The following is a 19,273-nucleotide window of genomic DNA, read 5'->3' on the forward strand; positions in this document are numbered from 1 at the left end:
GACATATATTCAAAACCACACTGCCCAGCTGGCTGCTCCAGACTGACGCTGTAGCCTTTTCTTGGGAACATGGCTGACATCTAGCTATTAAAGATCTACGCATGCGGCTGGGAATAATTCCCTCTTTTTATATACATTGCTATTTTCCATCATCAACTTACCCATTTTCATACACTAGTAGGGCATGTATATGTGCAAAACATAAGGCAAAGAGTCAGGCTTTTTCTTAGGTTTTGTGCGTACCTGTTCTTAAATACCTCACTGGTCACATATCCCTTGAATCTATTTCAGTCTGTAAAAATACACTTAGAAGCATGAAAGCTCTGTTTTATTACATGTAAATCCTCCGAATACAAAGATTTTTATAGAGGTTTTCACAACATAAGCAATAAAATTGCAGGGTAATTGTAATATTAAATTTTTAAATATGAACATTCCCCTTAATTTTCAAATGTAGTTTTCTTTTATTATCTGCAAAATAAAGCAAAGGCTACCAACATGGGTTTGAAGTTCTGCCCTAAAAAACTTACCTTTAAAAATATATATTCCTAGTGTCATCTCATCACATAAAATTTCAAATAGTTTCAGCTCAAGCTATATATACACATAGTGATTGTTCCATATACAAACCTGCTGTAGCTTGTGCAAGATGGGTTTAATATTTGAAACAATAATAAAAATAAAACCAAGCAACTTCAGAAGAATCTGTAAAAATTAACAAAATATCCAGTTTTATTTAGCTTTCAGCTCAATGGTTTTAAAATTAAGCAAAGCTTCATACAGAATGAACATTTTTCTCCTTAGCCAGATGAAAAAGGTTGTATTGCTTGGTCCAGTCAACTACATTGGGTTTGAACATACCAAAGCAACTGCACTGAAAAAAGTCTGCAAGATTCTGGAAGCATCCAAGACTGAAAAGGAGAGAAATATCCATTAATAAACCTAAGAAAAGAAGATTGCAAGCATCAAAAATACACATTCACCACGAGGGAAACCTTGGTACTAATTTCTCTATTGAGCTAAATACTGCAAGAGAAGCCAGACAGGGGCCAGCTCATACCTTAATTCTCTTTCTGAACCTACAGAACAGACACAGAGACTGATGAACAAATTAAAGGACAACACCCCCTCAGCCCCAAAATAGTGTCTACTGATTAACATTACGGACTGATTTTGACACATCTTTCTCCAATGTACACAGCCATGCAGCAAGAACCCCAGTAGCTCTTACACTGGCTGTTTATTTCCTAGGGCAAAGGAAGTTCTCAGCAGGGAAAATGAGGTCCATTTCCTCCTCTTAACACAATTCATGAAAGGCATGACTAGCATGTCCATAGACCACCACTTTTTTGCATTTATGAAGCAGTGAGACAAATCACTGCTGAAAAGATACGTGCTTAAAATACACTATTCATTAATACTCACTTGTATGGAGTTCTCCTGAGTGAAACAGGATGCTTAGAAGATCTTCTCTGTATCAGGAGGCTCCTTCTTTCATGCGAGGTCAATCCCAAGAATGCAATCTTACCAAAAGGAAAATGTAAGTAATGGTTAAAATGTGAACATCACAAATTAAAATTACGGTGATAACAAAAGATACTATTGAGAAGGGGGGGAGGGGAAGAGGTTGGCCATATCTAACAAATAAGTAACTACGACTGAGAAGTATGTTTTAAATGTCACTTGGACTAAAACAGAACCCAGCAAGCTGTAACATTAACGCTTCCACTGAGAAGGCAAGCTTAATTGGGATGACTGTAAAGATGGTACTTTTACAGATGTGTGTAGAAATATAAGATCTATAGCAGTTAAGCACCTATTTCCTCAGACTTTGTCTATACTACCACACAATTTGGTAGAAAAAATTCCCCTGAAAAAGACAAAGTAGCTCAGCAAAAGAGATGAAGTAGATATCAGAGACTCAACAATAACTTTTCCATTTTCTTGATTCCATGTCTTCTTTCACCAAGTTCTACAATGAAATTTATGGGGGTTTTCTGCATTTTTGTTTACCTATTCCTTTTTCCATTTTCTTATTTATCAACATAAATCTTATAAGCCCTTATAAATGGCTGCAAGGGTCCTTTGCTGAATGACACGCTAAGTATCATAAAGCAGTACATTTACAAATGACTGGGTACAAAACACAGTAGTTAACTGTAAATATCCTACCTAGATTCTTTTTTTTTTTCCAGCATGATATCTCAGTGTCTTGGACATTACAGAAATCTAGCAGTACACATTTAAAATTGTGGATTATTGTTTTTTTTTTTTTAAACAAGATGTAAAACAAGACTTTAGCTCAGTATGCTCAACACATATTCAAATGACACATCTTTCCTAAAAGCTGCTAAACAAACTGTTTCCTAGATGTTTTAAGACAGCTCTTCTCAGTCCTGTTTGCATAGCCAAGCTCTCCCTGAGAAAAACATAAGCAAGAAATGTGACAGTCCTCATCAGGATAAAATCCAGGTCATATATTTTTATTATAGCAATGGGATTTAATACAGTCTAATGACGCATTGCTGAGCTCTGCCATAGAATTTTCAATTCAGGTCTAATTGTGCTATTGAGCTTTTTTGCCATTTTGGGGGCAGTAATACCAGTTCTATTAGTCAAATAAGTTTCTTGCCTTAAATACATCTTTTTATAGGTCTGGAATTTTTGATGAGTAGTAAACTGAGAACTCAGCTATAGGAATGATTTGCAGACTGTGATCCTATTTATAATACGGGAATGCTGAGTGCACAAGTACCCGTGAAACTTAAAGGACTGCCCTGAGATTTAAGAAAAGCACCTACCTGTGACATTAATTAGTCAAGAAAAGCAGGCACAAAGTTTTTATGGGACCAAATCATCTAAGGAAAAGTTTTAATATGATGACTCTTAAATTAAGAAACGAGCATAAACCAAAGCAAAATAATACCTGATAAAGCTGAACAGTTAGCCACAATGAAGCCCATACAGTATGAAAACAGGCTACTGCAAAGATGTAGGAAACCCACGGAGAGCAATATATTATCTGTGTGAAGTACACCCATGCTCCATCTTGATGGTAACTTGTTGCACAATGGCTTGACCAATCTGACAAGATGCATAATCAGTTAATTATGTGTTTAATATAGAATGCATATTATATAGCAATATGCTCTAGAAATACCATGTGTAATGTATCACGTTCCCACTTAAAAGCACCCACATAGATGCATGACTGCTTGCTATTCTGGCTGCATGATCCTTACATTATGCATTCTAGTCCACAGTAGGAACATTCAAGGCACTAGCTAGGTACTTTCTGGTTTTTTGTTGGTTTTTTTTTTTTACGTTAACTAGCAATACTGAAATAACTCATTGTCAAGACTTCTGAAATTTTGCTTCATGCTTATTTGTAATTTTAGGATAAGAATTTATCAATTATCTTAAACACAACCATCAACAAAAGACGACATTATGGTGACAATGCCAAGAAAGCAGTATTTTACCACTATTAAATAGACGTAAACTGGAACGTCCAACTACCACACATCTTTAATCTATAAAAACCCCAAACAACTAAAAGCAGAGCAACTTTTTCTTGCCTCTATGTCAGTAGAACAATAAAGAGGTTTTCCTCCCATGTTCCTTCACACACAGGAAATGGAGAAAATAACGTGCTTTTTGCATATGTTAAGACCACCACTGAAACACAGGAAAGCAACTCATGTTCACAGGAGTGTCCTGTGTCCTCCACTGCCATCGCTGGCTCACTTCACTCTATGTTGAATATTGACTCATTTCAATATAATGTGAAGTAACGTAAAATAAAATGAACACTCTCTACTTTTTAGTCAAAAGATTAGTGCTATGTTAATTCATCCTAAGGAACTACATAATAAGGACTCTCCTGCATCCTCCAAGAAATTTCTTAATTTTCCAAAGTAACAGCTTGGATTTATTAATGAGATACACAGTTCTCCTCTTTTCAAAGTTATCACTACATTAAAAACAAACAAACAAAACTTTTCAAAGTGTTTAATAGAGATATTTCCAAATAGTAAAATCAATAAAGCCTTTTCAATAATGTATTTACAAACTTATTTTCTACTGCAGTAAAGAGTATCCAGACTAGAACCTGCAACCTGACCTTCCTCCCCATGGCTTCCTTATTTCAACTCTAATAAAAAAGCTTTCTGACATCATATTTTCCAATGGACATCCCACCAGAGCTGTATCTTAGTTTCCACTCAACACAAATGTAATCAGATATTTGACCAAAGACTCGGTCACGATATATTTTCATTTAAAGACAGAATTACAACATAACATCATTGCTGAAATATGGTATCATTTGCACCAGTGTAATTACACTTGCTGGAAATGAAATGCTGAAAAATAAAGATCACACACACATGTGCTTGAAAGCTAAATTAAAATAAATTCATGGATACATACACAGAAGAGTTCCATAAAGCAGGCAGACACCGGTCATAGTTAGGAAAGACAGGAACAATAGGTAGTAACAATGGTTCCCAATGCCTGTATTTAAGGCAAACAAAAAAAAAAGTTTGACATTTTCAAATCCAGCAGTACTTGCATTTCCCCTTTAGTTAATAGGAATAAAAAGAATCAAACCCACTTCTTATTATTACCTCTGCTATCCTCAAGACAGTTTGACGAGACTGATCTCTTTCTCAGCTGTCTCCTGTAAGCCATCCCAATTTATATAATAGAATTAGTTCTGATAAAGTCAACCAGGATTTGTCTCTTCAGAGCACACCTTCAGCTGTTTTAGCTATATGAGGACTAATTATGCAACCACAACTCTCCCCATGCACAGTACAATTGTCTCACATGACTGAAAAATCTAAGCTATTCAATTTAATTGTTTGACCTTTGTGTGCTTCAGAATTGCAAACATACAAAAGAACACCCCCCAGACTTCTGTCAGAGAAACTGTTACATGAAGATACACAATTATTTTTCTTTAAATGACAACCAGTATTGCTCAAAGCTTTGAAACAATTCATCAGAAGGATGTCTCACCACCTTGTAAATAGCAAACACTATAAAAACATTTCCAAGTATTTAACACTACAAAAAAGCTATTGGCCAAAGAATATGCTAAAAATATATTGCTACAGATGTAAATCTCTAACCTTTCTATCTTGAGCATCACCAGTAATGAGACAGAAAGGGAGAAGGAGGGAGTTTCTCAAAGGACACAAGAACATTAAAAAATGCCCTACGGGGTTATCTCGGTGGTCCAGCTGCTCCACTTCACGGTCTCTAACAGCGACAATAGGCAACATTAGTTCAGGAGGACAAACGAGCCTGGCCACTTTCTGGAGTTCGTTCTCTTCATCCACAGCTACTGCATTAAAATGTCAAAGTATGCATACTTGTCTAGTTCTTTCAGTATCTGCTTTTGGACACATTGTCCAAAAGCTTGTCTAATCCCTTTCTGAACCTTCTGATACTGCCTGTATCTGCAAACCCCTACAGCAGCAAGTTCTAAAATTTCACTACCTGCCACGTAAAGACATTTTTTCTTTACCAATTTTAAATCCAACTGCTATTCTCACTGAGACTCCCCTAGTTCTAGTATGATGTACTTGGTGAATAACAGTTCCGCATTCACTTTAGCAACCACCTTCAATTGCCTTTTGTTTGTTTGTTTGTTTTTAAAGTCTCCATCATATCCCCCATCCCTTCTTCGTTCAAAATAAAAAGTCCCAGAGTTTTTGGCCTCTACTCTTAGGGTGACCGCTCCATCTCTTTAATCATTTTAGTTGCCTTTGTCTCTGCAATCTAATTTCTCTCTGGCACCTACCAGTAACACCTTCAGTTATCAACTGTGTATTCTTCTATCAGATGTGCTCTCTCTCTAAGGAGATAAATGTTATTTCTGCAACTTTCAAAATATGTGGTATTTTCAGATTTGATAAACACTCTTACCTATACACTGTCCAATCCACACAGAATGGTGATCGTATCTGGCTACACATGAATCACAAGCGAGACAATGCATAGATCTCAAAGGCTTCCTTACCTAGTTGAGGATGAAGGAAAAGAACACTCATAGCAAAAGCATCTATTTTGCTCAAAGTTTAGCCCATCTCACGGGCACCATCATACTTTGTACAATTACTGTATAACAGACCTCACAACACAGAACATAGATGAGAACTATCCACCCTAATTTTACAAAAAAGAGAGATGGAAATAATTAGTATTTTATTAAGACTAGAGTCCAAGGATCTTAAAGCATCTCTTTTGTCACTCTAAAAGAATGAAATAAATTTAAGTAATATAGGACAAACCACACATGTAACACTTGCATGCCAAGCAAAGAGGAAAAAGTTTTTTTACAGCACTATTGAGTAAAAAGCCAGGTTCAAAAAGAAAAAAAAAAAACCCAAAGCCTCACTTACAAGACACAATGTGCAAAATGTTCTGAAGTCCAAGCAACCTGCTTCTGCAAGAGCTACAATGTTCTGAAAGACAAAGTAATTTGTGCTTGCATTTGGATCACATTTTCAGGGGGATCTATGAAGATTTTTACATTAGGCCTTTTGCAGTTCATAAGCATTTTGAATGCCAAGCATTAATAGGAATAAGTACTTGCTATTTAAAAAGGTCCATGAAAAAGATAGAACAGCAAAGACTAATACAACTTCATTCATGCAGGATTATTCAGAAAAGTATCTCTATGTTGCCAAAATTAATAAATAATGTGAATGAAATATCCTTTAAAAAAAATGAGATCATATTAAGATACAAGGTACCTCTGATATAGTCAGTCAGACTTCAGAGCGATGAAGAGAGCTGCTATATTTACTGTTCCTTTAGAAGTATTAGATACACAAAGGTTACTAGCTCTGTGGTAACAAGTTAAAACTACAGTTTATTCTCCCTGGCAATCTGAAGAAATACAAGCTCATGGAAAGTAATGAGATCACAAACAAAATGCTTTCCTTAATCCACAGGTTGGGGATTAAGGAAATACTAAATTCTCTACTGACTGGTTGGCCATGATTTCTTTTCACCATCCTAAAATAGAGCAAGGAAACAGCACAATGTGCTTGAGCACAAAAATCAAACTATTATAAGCATTTTCAAAGCATCTGACAAAATTTAAGTCATTTCTAGCCTTTGGTATGTCTTATGAGCATGGAAAATTGTAGGAAAGCACTGTGAATCTCTCTTTCTAACCTTAAACAGCTGGAGTGAAAACCATACAAAATTTATATTTAAGTGAAGTTCTATGTGTATTTATATCACAAACATCAGTAGATCTGTACAATGTTTGTCCAAAGCCCACATTTCAGTGAGAAGATGGAGGCAAGGAAATTCTCACAGGATGATGAAGATAAGTAAACAATCAGTAGAGGAGAAAACATCTACAATCTATGTTGGTCAATGACAGTGCTAAAAACTGTTAAAAGAATGAAGAGTACTTCATTGCTTTCAAGTTTAACTAAGCTGAACTTGATGACAAACACATCAACCAAAAGTACGTATGTGTCGCACCAGGTTAGCCCTTCCATTTGTTTTTACAAAATCACCTACCTCTTTTCTTTCTTTTTCTGAAGTCTTAACATATCCAGGATCAGTTCTCCAAGTTTTATAGAAATAACAAAGAAGACCCACCAAGCTGAACACAACAGCGATTTCAAGAATTGTATCGGTTACACGTAATATTCAGGTTAAGGAATATATTCTTATACCACTATATATAGTTATTTGCTGCAAGTTCTCTAGAAGACAAATTCTTATTATACATGAGAGAGGATATACAGTCATTAGGAACGGAACTTTTATATTATGGACTAAAAAAAACCTCTAAGTCAGGTGAAAGGGGGAGAAAAACATGTCAAAATTAACTACCTCCATACAGCAACAGAAGAATGTGGAATGGGTGAATTTTTATACCAACTAAATTCAAGCACTGAACTGGAGAGCACGGATTCCTAAAAAACTGGCCATGATGCCATCAAGGAGCAGTCAGAGAGCCCAAACCTGGATTCCATCTCCAGTGATCATTCAGCTACTATATAAACTGCAGTGTACGTAACTCTTAAAAAAATAAAGTACTGCAACCTCAAGGCTGTTTTGTCTTACAAACTAAAACCACTGCAAAGTAGCTCTAATTAATATCAAGATAATGAATTATGAAATATTGGCACTGTCTATTACCAGTCTTATAGCTGTGTTTGTTACAATGCAATTGCAAGGTGCACCTATAATAGAATCATAGAATGGTTTGGGTTGGAAGGGACCTGAAAGATCATCTAGTTCCAATCCCCCTGCCATGGGCAGGGACACCTGCCACTAGACCAGCTTGCTCCAAGCCCCATCCAACCCGGCCCTGAACACTGCCAGGGATGGGGCATCCACAGCTTCTCTGGGCAACCTGTTCCAGGGCCTCACCACCCTCACAGTGAGGAACTTCTTCCTTACATCTAATCTAAATCTACCCTCTTTCAGTTTAAAGCCATTACCACTTGTCCTATCACTACAGGCCCTTGGAAGAAGAAGTCCCTCTCCAGCTTTCTTGTCGGTCCCTTTAGGTACTGTCAGGCTGCTATAAGGTCTCCCCGGAGCCTTCTCTTCCCCAGACTGAACAGCCCAACTCTCTCAGCCTGTCTCATAGACGAGGTGCTCCAGCCCTCTGATCATCTTCATGGCCCTCCTCTGGACTCGCTCCAACAGGTCCATGTCCTTCTTACGTTGGGGGCCCCAGAGCTGGATGCAGTACTGCAGACTGGACGCAAAACTGCACCAGAGCGGAGCAGAGGGGGAGAATCCCCTCCCTCGACCTGCTGGTCACGCTTCTTTTGATGCGGCCCAGGATACGGTTGGCTTTCCGGGCTGCAAACGCACTTTGCTGGGTCATGTTGAGCTTCTCGCCAGCCAACACTCCCAAGTCCTTCTCCTTAGGGCTGCTCTCAGTCCACTCATCGGCCAGCCTGTATTGGTGCTTGGGATTGCCCCGACCCATGTGCAGGACCATGCATTAACACCAATGTAAGTCAAAATGATTTCCTGCAGATTTGTCTATTTGCATTTCAATTGTTTTTTGGAACTGAGAGTAGTCCTTAATTAGAGTGGCTGGATTTTCATTCAGACGTAATATAGGAAGCTAAAATACTGAACGCTTTTACAACACTCAGATCTATGACCAGTTCCAGAAGGAAAAGGTATTAATGAGAAAAAAAGGTTACGTAGTGAAACAAAACTACTCACCCATCTCACCAAGCTATGGTTAGACCTTCAAGAATACTGCTACGCTCACGATCTTCAGCAAAGCGTCTGACTCAAAACCCTATTTTTGGAATTTTTTTCTTTTAATTTAGATGACACCAGGAAAACCACAAAACTTCACAATGCAACACTGAATAACATGATTTTCATTTAGACAAGCATATGCATGTATCCCCAGCGGGAATATACTTGATCAGTTCATCGAAGTTAATCCTGATAATTCTATTAAGGACATCTTAATTGGGAACAGTACAAAAGAAAATGCCACTTAAAGGATGAAGTAATTAAAAATTAATTAAAATTGTGTAGCAATATATTATTGCTGGTTTAGTAGAAAATTATTTACAGTTCTAAGTATCTCCCTAAAGGCCTTTTCACAAAACTTAATCAATAAATAAATAGATGCCCCCGTGTAACTAAAGAGTAGGGCACTGAAAAGCAAGCGTAAACTACTAAAACATTTTTGTACTCATCAGTGCAAAGCCTCTTCAAAGAAAATAAATGAAAGGTAGACGTTAATGCCCTGTACACTGAGGATGCAGCGTAACCTGTGAAAAAAGATAGACAGGAGACTGGAAGTTCTGTTTTGGAGGGACATAAAGAAATGTGTTCCCTGGTTTTTGTGGGGGTGGGAGGGTTTTGTTGTTGTTTCTAAAAGCAGAAGCATGAATACCACTAACTGTCAAATCCTTGTCATTTCAGAAAGAAGAGATGCTTTGAAAATTATTAATGCATTTGTTATCCAGTTATACTACATGCCAAAATACATTACTGTATGAGAGTCTCAGTGAGGAAGATTAAAGAGTCACACAGAGATGGTAACAGGGGCAATTAGGTTTATAACAAAGACGTTTTCATTTTGATATTCCAGTAGCATAAGAAGTAGTGCAGAATTGTACACAAATATCTGCTAAAGATAACAGAAGGTACAGATGTTTAGTCTATATATAGCTTTAAATTAAACTCAAAGTTATTTCACCCCTGCCCAATGAACGTATACCAATCTACCAGACATTAACAGTCACCTGGAATTATCTGGGACTGCTTGTTGCTATTTTCATGACCAGGCTTAGATTTATTAGGAACTGTAAGGAGAGTACTGCTGCATTTCTTGAGTACAAAGGATATCGGGCAGGAACCAGAAAAACCAGGTCACGGACATCCAAAAAACTGAACTTAGCAGAAATGCTGTGGGAAGATACCTCAGATTCTTGAGCCCCACACATTGCCTGAAAGAATATTCAAAAGTATTTTTAAAAAACTTATTTAAAATGTAACTCCACAGAGTATAAACTATCTGTTCTGTTATTTTAAAAACTTCACACACAGAGTATACTTCAAGTCTCTCAAAGCAATCAAGAATTGTCACTCAAAAACATTCTTTAGCCAGATGCATAGGGGGTTAACCAATACAAAAATAAAACCGAAGAGTGCTCTGTTCCAGCCTAATATTATACATCAGAAAAGCTGTATCACTGGGTGAAAAGTGTGATCTCTGTTTCCGCACTGATAGCATTGCTGCTTCAAGGAACACTGACTGTTGCAGTTAACTGTTGAAAAAAGCATAAAACCTGCAAAACAGCTTAGGATAACACTGGGAGGTCTGGGGAGCAGGGAAAGGAATGGTTCATTAAAATTCATTCTGTGTCACAGATACAGAAGGAGAAGTTGAGATAACGCACATTTCTGAGCATTGTGCATAGGTATCTCAGTGTCTACCAGGTGCAGACCTTCAATAACACTATCATTAAAATTAGCTAACAGACTGCTTAAACACTTTAGTGTTTTTTCAAATCTTTCAGTGATGAGAAAATTATTTTGCACACCTGAAGACATTCAATTTCTATGGTCATTCTAAAAAGTACATACATTGAAATCCTTCACACACTCTGCAACCATTTCTCAAGAGGTTTTTTTTTTGCCAAGTGAAACTTAACTCTGAAAAGAACACTGCATTAGATACCTTATATGGCATCTATAACAAATAAATACACGTACAGAGAGAAAATGCCACAAACCTCACAAACAGAGCCATTCCAAATAGCAGGAAGAGAAGCAGACCTCCTTTCAGAAGCCAAGAATCAGAACTTAAGTTCATTATGTATCCTATGGCCCACATCAATGTCAAGGAAGATGCCAACAGCAGGAAGAGCTATTAAAATTATTACTGTTAAAATATGACAAAGTATTCAAGCAGGACATACTTCAGAAGTATTCAGTTAATGTAATAACAAATGCTGAAGACTCAAGGTGGATAAGACAAACTGACAGATCAATACACCAAAGTGGGATGGGGGGACACAACACAAAACCCCCCACCCAAACCACTGCTAAATGCTTTTAAAGAATTTTATTTTTGTGCACCCAATTTCAGAAACCTTAGAAGATTCTCTTGGTAGAAAATAGTTAAACTGCTTATTATTCTAAACATGGAATGCTGTAGCTTTACTTCCATTAGCTACTACTCAGGAAGTTACCTCATATTTCTCTACTATTTTCAGTAGCCTGTTATTTCTTCTGCTTCTCATTCTTTCTTCCTCTTTTACCATATAAACCATGAAGCGATTCAGACTTTGATAGGCAAGGTCAAGCGGTGTCTCTCCCTTTAACAACAGAAATATTTATGTGTTAAGTGCATAAAGAAATAAACATTTTACTTTTTAACAGAAGCAAGAAATAAATACAGCTAAACCAAGAATAACTTGGCAGTTACTTCCTGTGCCCCCTGCCTTTCTTTTAAGGCAAGGGTAAGATAAATTGAGAGTTTTAATGTGCTTAATCTAGTGCTTTGTAGTTCTAAAAACTGATACTTTCAACCAGATTGCATCCATTTGAGTTATCTGTTGGACTGTCTCCAATAACCTGAAAGCTAAACTGTCTGCTAGAATGTTACATGTTTACTGAAAGGGAAGGTTTCTTGTTTATGTTAACTTTTTAAAACCAAACAGCAATATGTCACACATACAAATAAAAAAAAAAGGCAGTAGATGGAAAAGCTGCACAGCTTAATATGCAAACCCTGAATAAGTACACTGTACAAACATATCTATATAGTCATAGGAATCAACAGTTTCAACATTTATACTTCTATCAGTTTTTACAAATATTAGGACGAAGACTTTCATATGCGACTAGCCCTTTTGAACGTACAAACAGGCATTGTCAAACACTGGTTTTTACAGGATGACACACATATCTTTTTAAAAGCTTTAAGAGTCTCAAGGGACACCAAGACACTATTTTTGAAAAACTCGCCAAAGACATTACTCCTCATGACAATGTTTTAAAATGGAAAACATGTAACTTTAAAAAAAGACAGGTGTCAGGTGGGGTGGATGGGTAAGGGGTGGAAAGAAGAATCTGCAAAGGACACAATTATGTTCAGAGTGACCAAAAGGCTTGGCTGTTCATTAAACGAAAGTTGCAAAGAATCTCTGCATTCTTACTTCGTGCCACACCACAAGAAAGGTGCTAATTCTTTTTGGGAAAGACTAAGAACACCTGCTCTTAGTCAACCCCTGTTGCAAAGCATACCCACCGTAAAGAGGAGTCAGGTTTTTCTTTAAATTCATTTTACATGTTCATGCCACATGGAATGAAGTATCATGAAAGAAATTGTACCTTGGCATTTTTTATGTCCAGGCTAGCACCGGCTTCCAGCAACAGATCCACTGCACTAGTATTTCCTGATGTTATTGCCCAGTGCAGTGCAGTATTCTTTTGAACATTGTCTACAGCACTGAGAGAGGGGTTAAACTTTAAGAGAAATCTCGTGGGCTCTGGTCTAGAGGAAAATAAATTATAAAAGTTAACAAACAGAAGATAACCTATACTGGAGATGAAGCTTTTGAACACCTTATAAAAACCCCTGTTCCCATCCGTGAAATAACAGCTGATACACAATGCCTTGCCTCAGAACAAGCTTATCAACAATAGATCCACATTTATAATTCAGGACCTGCCCCAAGAGTTTTTCTCCAGACTATGTTATCTTACCATTTTAACAAATATGAGGTATATACACAGATTATATCTTCCTACAACACTGTGTATAAGCTTACATCTCCACATTTTGTTTATTCTAAATGCATCGTACTGCATCCACCTCCATTTATTTTCATTTCTGGGAAAGCACAATAATGCTGCAGCTGGTTCAGCCACAAACCTAAACTTCTTTTAGGAGTTCTTTTGACTTTCTTTGCTATATTCAATCAGCTACTTCCTAACTCCTGATCTCTGAAATACCGCATATTGTAGCACAACTGAAAGGGAAAGAAATGTCTGTTTAACAAAAAATTTCATAAGAAAAAATTCACCTCACTGCTTTGTGGGTACAAAAAAATAGAGTCTTCTTAAGTTATTCACTACTTACCCAACTGCTTTTTGCGCTGATAACATTAAAGGCGTTTGCCCATTGAAGTCTGTCGTGTCTACGTTCTAAGTATAAGAAAAAGATAACAAGCAAGTGATTACCAGTGATTTCAGGAAACAGAGTAAGATGGTCAGATTCGGAGCTATACAACTGGCTTAGCTTCACTAACGGAAAGAAAATGGCAAGAAACCAAATTATACCAGCGAAGAAACCAACACTCATTTAAGGATATTTTTAAGGGAGAGTCTCCACTAAGAATATTTTTAAGGGAACCACGTTAACCATATTTCTTGTCCCCTTTTGCACAGAAATGCTATAAACAAAATGTACCTTGTAAAGCAATGTTAACCATCTTCCTTGTATAAAGGGACATACATAACAGAATGTCTGAGTACATACAATTGGTTTATTAAAACAAGAAAAAAAGGATCAATTAATTGTGTATCTCAAAACATAATTATTTAAACATCTAACTTGCATCACCTAATTTTCTTCCTCCTTCTTCACGATGAAGGTTTCCTTCTTCCCCACCTCCACCCATTGTTACATTAGAGCAGATTTACTTAAACGAAATGTTCAATCACTTGGATTACTTAGTAGAAGACGTGGGCTAAAAGCTTCAAGTTGGTGATATATACCATCTATACCTACATTCCAGAAGTCAGTTGCTCTACTAGAGAGAGCTCTATGAGAACAAAAATAAACTTACCAAATCTTTAAATCTTAATACTTAGTGTTTCAAACAGTCTTGATCATAGAACTGTCATTTTTATTAGCAAATTGTTACACTTGTCATTAATTCTGCTTACTTCAGATGTCAGCTAAGCAGACATCAACTAGAGTGCATACAATGTAAAATTACAGAAAATATAGAAATTTCTAATAAAAAATTCAGACCTAGTCTGATCATCTATTCTGCACGCTTCAATTGATGGACAACTGCACAGATTATTAATTGCAAAACTGTAATCAAATAGTAAATACTTCATGATGTACATACTTCATATACTGCTTTTTGTTATCAGGTTTAAAAGCCAGTTGTTACTTATGCAGCACCACAAATCTGCATAATCTTAACAACTCTCCTTAAACGCTCCGAATTTTATGTGAAGGGGTAGGGGTAGGGATGACAAGGACAGGAGAGAGTATGAAAAAACCCAACACACACACACACACACACACAAAGTTTCTCTGAACTTATGGCACAGGGAAATAATTGTCAAATACCTGCTTATCATCCAGAAAACAAAACAGTTAATTCTGCAATCTAAACATACCTGGCCTTTTGATATGAGGTAAGCTATAATGGGCATGTGTTGAAACAGCACTGCTAAGTGAATGCTACTGAATCCTTCCCCATCGATAAGACTGGGATCCGCTCCACATTTCAACAATAACATGACCATAGGTAGGTGTCCTTGTCTATAACGATACATGAAATGAAATTAGAGATGACAAGAAAGATGGAAATTTTAATGAAAGCATTGCCTTAATAATTCTTATAGATACCCCGCAAAAAAAAATTTCATTTCAGATTCTTGTGGTTTTATTCAGGAAATGGCTTTTTTTTTTTTTTTTAAATTAAAAGTTTATCTCAGAAAATTATATTAAATATATACCTTAACACATCAGTCTGAGGCAAACTGTTAATTTAGAATACAACGGTTATTCTACAGTAATTTCTGCTGTGAGTAGTCTCTCTCAGAAGAAGTATCTAACTTTGTTTGGCAGAAGACTAAGATAACCCAGAAGAAAGCACTGATCTTCCAGTGTGAGGATCTGCACTCAGAGAAGTTATCCCAGAATTATTATTTAAGGTTATGTTTTTTCCAGACAAACAGTGCTTTGGTCTTTTGGTCATTTTACTCAAGTCCTGTCCTAGAAGCCAAAGTTGTATGACTTTAAACTGTATCAGGTTGAACAGATGTAGTCTGGAGCAGATGCAGAAAGAGCAGATTCAAAGAGGCATTAAACATATGCAAGCGCCAATAGCTACTGTCACCCAGGAAGAGACACTGCACATTTGTGGTGGCAGCTATAAGGAGCACAAGAAGAAAAGCTAATGCCACTGGGAGATGAAGGCCAAAGACCGACCCCTCTACATGCCCCTGAACAACAAGGTAGTCTTACACCTGTCCTACTGCTATATGCTTGTGCTCTACACTCCAGGACTGGCAGCACTGAGTCTTATGAGAGCACACCACGGGCATCTAGTGCAGAAGCTAAAACAACTGAAAGCATATTAGCTAGACAGGCTGAAGTCTGAGGAAAACAGTGACCACAACTTCTTCCGACTTAAACTGTACCATAATAAGCATCGACAGCTAACTTCAACGCCCTTACACAGCCAAGTCTTCTTTGCCCGGTAAGGCAGAACTTACGAGGCAAAGTCTGAACAGTACTGTTTCATCCCTTCAAAGGGAAACTTCGAAATGTGAGTCCCAAGTGACTAAAACAGAGATACTCACATAACACAACTTTGTGGCCCGCAAAGTTGCCAGGAACCAGAGAACAGATCTCAGCATTATTATGGACATGCTGTGAAATTCCTTATACCTCAATAAAATGAACATACCACAGAGTTTGATGTAAGATGGCCACTGCTGTGCTACATGAAATGCTACTATAACTGTTAATACTAACAGATTTACAATTAGCAGTTGCAAGCAGCATACCTAATGGCCCAGTGAAGGGGAGTTGAATTCAAGTCTCCACCTAGCTGATCCACTATTGCACCTTTGGAAATATAATATCTGTGTAACAGCAACACAATAAATTAAGAACAGACTTAATAAAATATTAAAACATTATACTAAGGATAACATAGCTCCAGTAGTAAATAGCTCATAATAAAAAAAAAAAAAAAAAAAAAATCACTAGAAAAGCAAACAGACAAGAGTATTTCTGCAGTAAAGGATGCTGTTCCGAGGAAATGTTTAAGAAAAAAATACAGTAATTAGCAAGGCACTTATAAAATCAGCTTTAATCTTTGTTAAAGAAAATAAACCAAACACAGGAAAATCTAATGATTTCATTTACTGCATGATTGCACATATAAAGAAACGGTGGCAACTTTACATTTCAGTGACATTTTCATAAAGGTAACTGGGTTAAAATTTGAATTTTATGCTTTTCTTCTCAAGCAGCATGTTCCTCTGTTTTGAAGTATAATAGCAACAAAGTGATTATAAGTAACAGTGGCAGAATACTTGTGTTACTTTCACAAGGACTCCAGAGCTTACTTAACCAGCTCCTGTCTGTTGTTTATCGCCGCCCAGTGAAGAAGAGTCACGTTTTCTTTGTCTGGTTGTCGAACATCATATCCTGCTTCTACCAGTTCTTTGCACCGCTCTACTATTCCATACCTTAAATGATAAAAAAAAAAATTACTTATCATTCATTTGTGAAGTTTTGTTAAGAATCCGCCAGTTTAGAGACAGCCACATACTAAAGAAAAAGTCAATCTCAGTTAAGCATCATGTACCAGTTCCTACTTGAGCAAATTCCACATTGCATTTGATGGAAGTCTTGCAAAAAGAGTTGGGCTGAGCCTTGGTGAGTAGAATTTTCTACCTAACAAACCTGGTTGAGATACCATTATTTATGATAAAAATACTTACAATAGTGCCTTTAAGTGATTTTTCTTCTTTCAGTCCGGGGAGAAAACAGAACTGTAAAATTCTGGTTTGCAAAAATATCCAGCCTGGCTCACATTCGAGGACGCTCACATCTGCTTCAACGTTTTGCACACACAGAACATGCACTTACTGTGTAGCCTTGACAATATCACAGGTGCTGGGGTCTTCAACAATCGGATATGGTCCCGGTAGCACCAGTAGATCTTTATCCCCGTGGGCACTATGACAGTTGTGCATATGAGGTCGATGAGGTCCATGGCAATGGTTTTTACACTGTTGGTTGACAAAACATCTATTGACAAACGGTATTTATACACCGTGCACCAAACCCCCCTCTTCACCAGACCCACACGCTACACTTGTCAAGTTGCGTTAATGCAAATAAGGAAATTAGTTTACGGCACAGCTACAACCACCTGACAAGAGCCTAATCCTTTCACTCGGCCCAGGGACACGGAAGGGCAGAAGGGACGTGGTGAAGGTCCATCAGGCCAAACCGCCACGCCGTTACGCTCCTTCCAGAGCTGGCTCCCGCCACAACGCCCTTACCCACAGCAACGCCGCTGCGCTAGAAATGACAACCCCCGTCCTCGAGTGGGCTTTGAGACGCGAGGGCGCTCCCCAGCCGCCCTCCCCTAACACCCAGAGGGGCGGCCCCAGTGAAGGCACCCACCACAGAGACCACAGCCCTCCCTTCTCGCTCAAACGCTGCCACCGGCAGCCGGCGGACCCCAGCCCCGCCGGGGCCGCCTGCTTCAGCCCCGTGCCTTGCCCCGAGGCAGCCTGAGGGGAGCCGGCCGTCAGCGAGAGGCGCGCACCCGGCCCGCCGCCGCCAGCCTCCCCTCAGGACCCCCTCACGGCCGACCCACCCACCGACCGACCCCCGCCTCACGGGGCGCCGGGGCCTCCCCAGCGGTCAGGCAGGGCGGTCCCGGGCACGTCCCCGCGGCCCCAGGACCGAGGAGATGGCCCCTCACCACCCCGAGTGACGGCCCCGGGGCCTTCCCCTCACCGCCGGGCCGCCGCCTCCACCGGCCATCCTCCCTGCCCGCAGCTTCCTGCTCCCGCTTCCTGGTTACCGGCTCCGGGGAACGGCAGCGGCAGCGCCGCGGAGGCGGAGGCGGGGCCGGGCCCACACGGGCCGGGCCGGGCCCGGCCGGATCCGATCGGATCGGGCCGGGCCGGGCCGGGCCGGGCCGGATCGGGCCGGATCGGACCGGACAGCCGCCACGGCGCGGGGTTGAGAGCCTAGGAACGGCGTCCCTCACCTTCCCCCGGGGGCCGCAGAGCGCCTGCGGCTCGTACGAGGAGCTCCACGGCTTCTAGTTTTCTTCACTGCCGTCCCGAACTCCTCTTTCCCCTTTTCACACGGGGAAAAAAAAAAAAAAAAAGTAATTCGGTGCGTGCTTCGCATTTCACACAGGACCCCCCCCCGGGGGTCCAGGACAAGGACCGACTGTAACCTCCCCTGTAACCTTCGGGGGGCTGCGCCTCAGCAGCCAACGGGTCGGGCTGAAAGCGACCCCAGCCCCACAGCTCGCCTGCAAACCCTTTCCCAGGGTTTTAATCTGTCCCACCCGCGCCGCCTGGGACACGGGAGGAGCCGGGAGGACGCTTGGAACCAGTTCAAAGGCTGACAAGTCGATTTTAAAACACGAGGAGGAGGTTCCAGTCCTTGTCAAGCTTGTAAACCTTTTGACACCTGATGGTGTCTAAGTGAACATTACACTGTGAAAGGCTACCAAGGAATTATCCTAATGCTGAGCACATGCCAAAAAAAAAAAGCAGTGCCTCATTTATGACTGCCCACGCACCGGTTAAAGCAGGGTGGGAGAGGAGGAGCGGGCAGGCTGTATCGTAAAGCACGTACAGCGGGGCAGAAAAAGAGTTATTAAGGCAATCGTAAATCCAAGCTCTAATGCTCACGGGTTTGATGTTGCAACCGTAAAAACATTCATTTGGTGTGCCTTTGTAGCTTTCTGCAACTCGTAGCAAGACTCTCATTTATCATTAGAGCAAT

At 39.4% G+C, this 19,273-nt stretch overlaps 1 protein-coding gene across 1 annotated transcript; it reads right to left on the reverse strand.

Annotated features, from left to right (window-relative positions):
- Positions 1-706: 706 nt before the first annotated feature.
- ZDHHC13 (zinc finger DHHC-type palmitoyltransferase 13) lies at positions 707-18,357 on the reverse strand. Its single transcript, XM_069804099.1, has 18 exons — positions 18,266-18,357; positions 17,384-17,526; positions 16,858-16,980; positions 16,291-16,368; positions 14,893-15,037; positions 13,616-13,680; positions 12,865-13,027; positions 11,721-11,846; positions 11,262-11,395; positions 10,363-10,472; positions 8,211-8,219; positions 7,549-7,655; positions 6,411-6,473; positions 5,935-6,028; positions 4,432-4,515; positions 2,927-3,084; positions 1,426-1,523; positions 707-911 (listed from the first exon to the last, which is right to left on the reverse strand). The coding sequence occupies exons 1-18, from the start codon at positions 18,290-18,292 to the stop codon at positions 776-778; spliced, it is 1,863 nt and encodes a 620-aa protein (XP_069660200.1). The 5' UTR covers positions 18,293-18,357; the 3' UTR covers positions 707-775.
- Positions 18,358-19,273: the final 916 nt, after the last annotated feature.

Source organism: Haliaeetus albicilla, chromosome 16, assembly GCF_947461875.1.
Source record: "Haliaeetus albicilla chromosome 16, bHalAlb1.1, whole genome shotgun sequence".
NCBI classification, from domain to species: Eukaryota; Metazoa; Chordata; class Aves; order Accipitriformes; family Accipitridae; genus Haliaeetus; species Haliaeetus albicilla.

Excerpts from the sequence above, each read along its gene's own strand:
- ZDHHC13 (XM_069804099.1), bottom strand. The coding sequence starts at position 18,292 with ATGGCCGGTGGAGGCGGCGGCCCGGCG. Across the intron at positions 13,028-13,615 it reads TCAGCGCAAAAAGCAGTTGG|ACCAGAGCCCACGAGATTTC; the intron begins GTAAGTAGTGAA and ends ATTTTCCTCTAG. Across the intron at positions 10,473-11,261 it reads GGAATGGCTCTGTTTGTGAG|GCAATGTGTGGGGCTCAAGA; the intron begins GTTTGTGGCATT and ends ATATTCTTTCAG.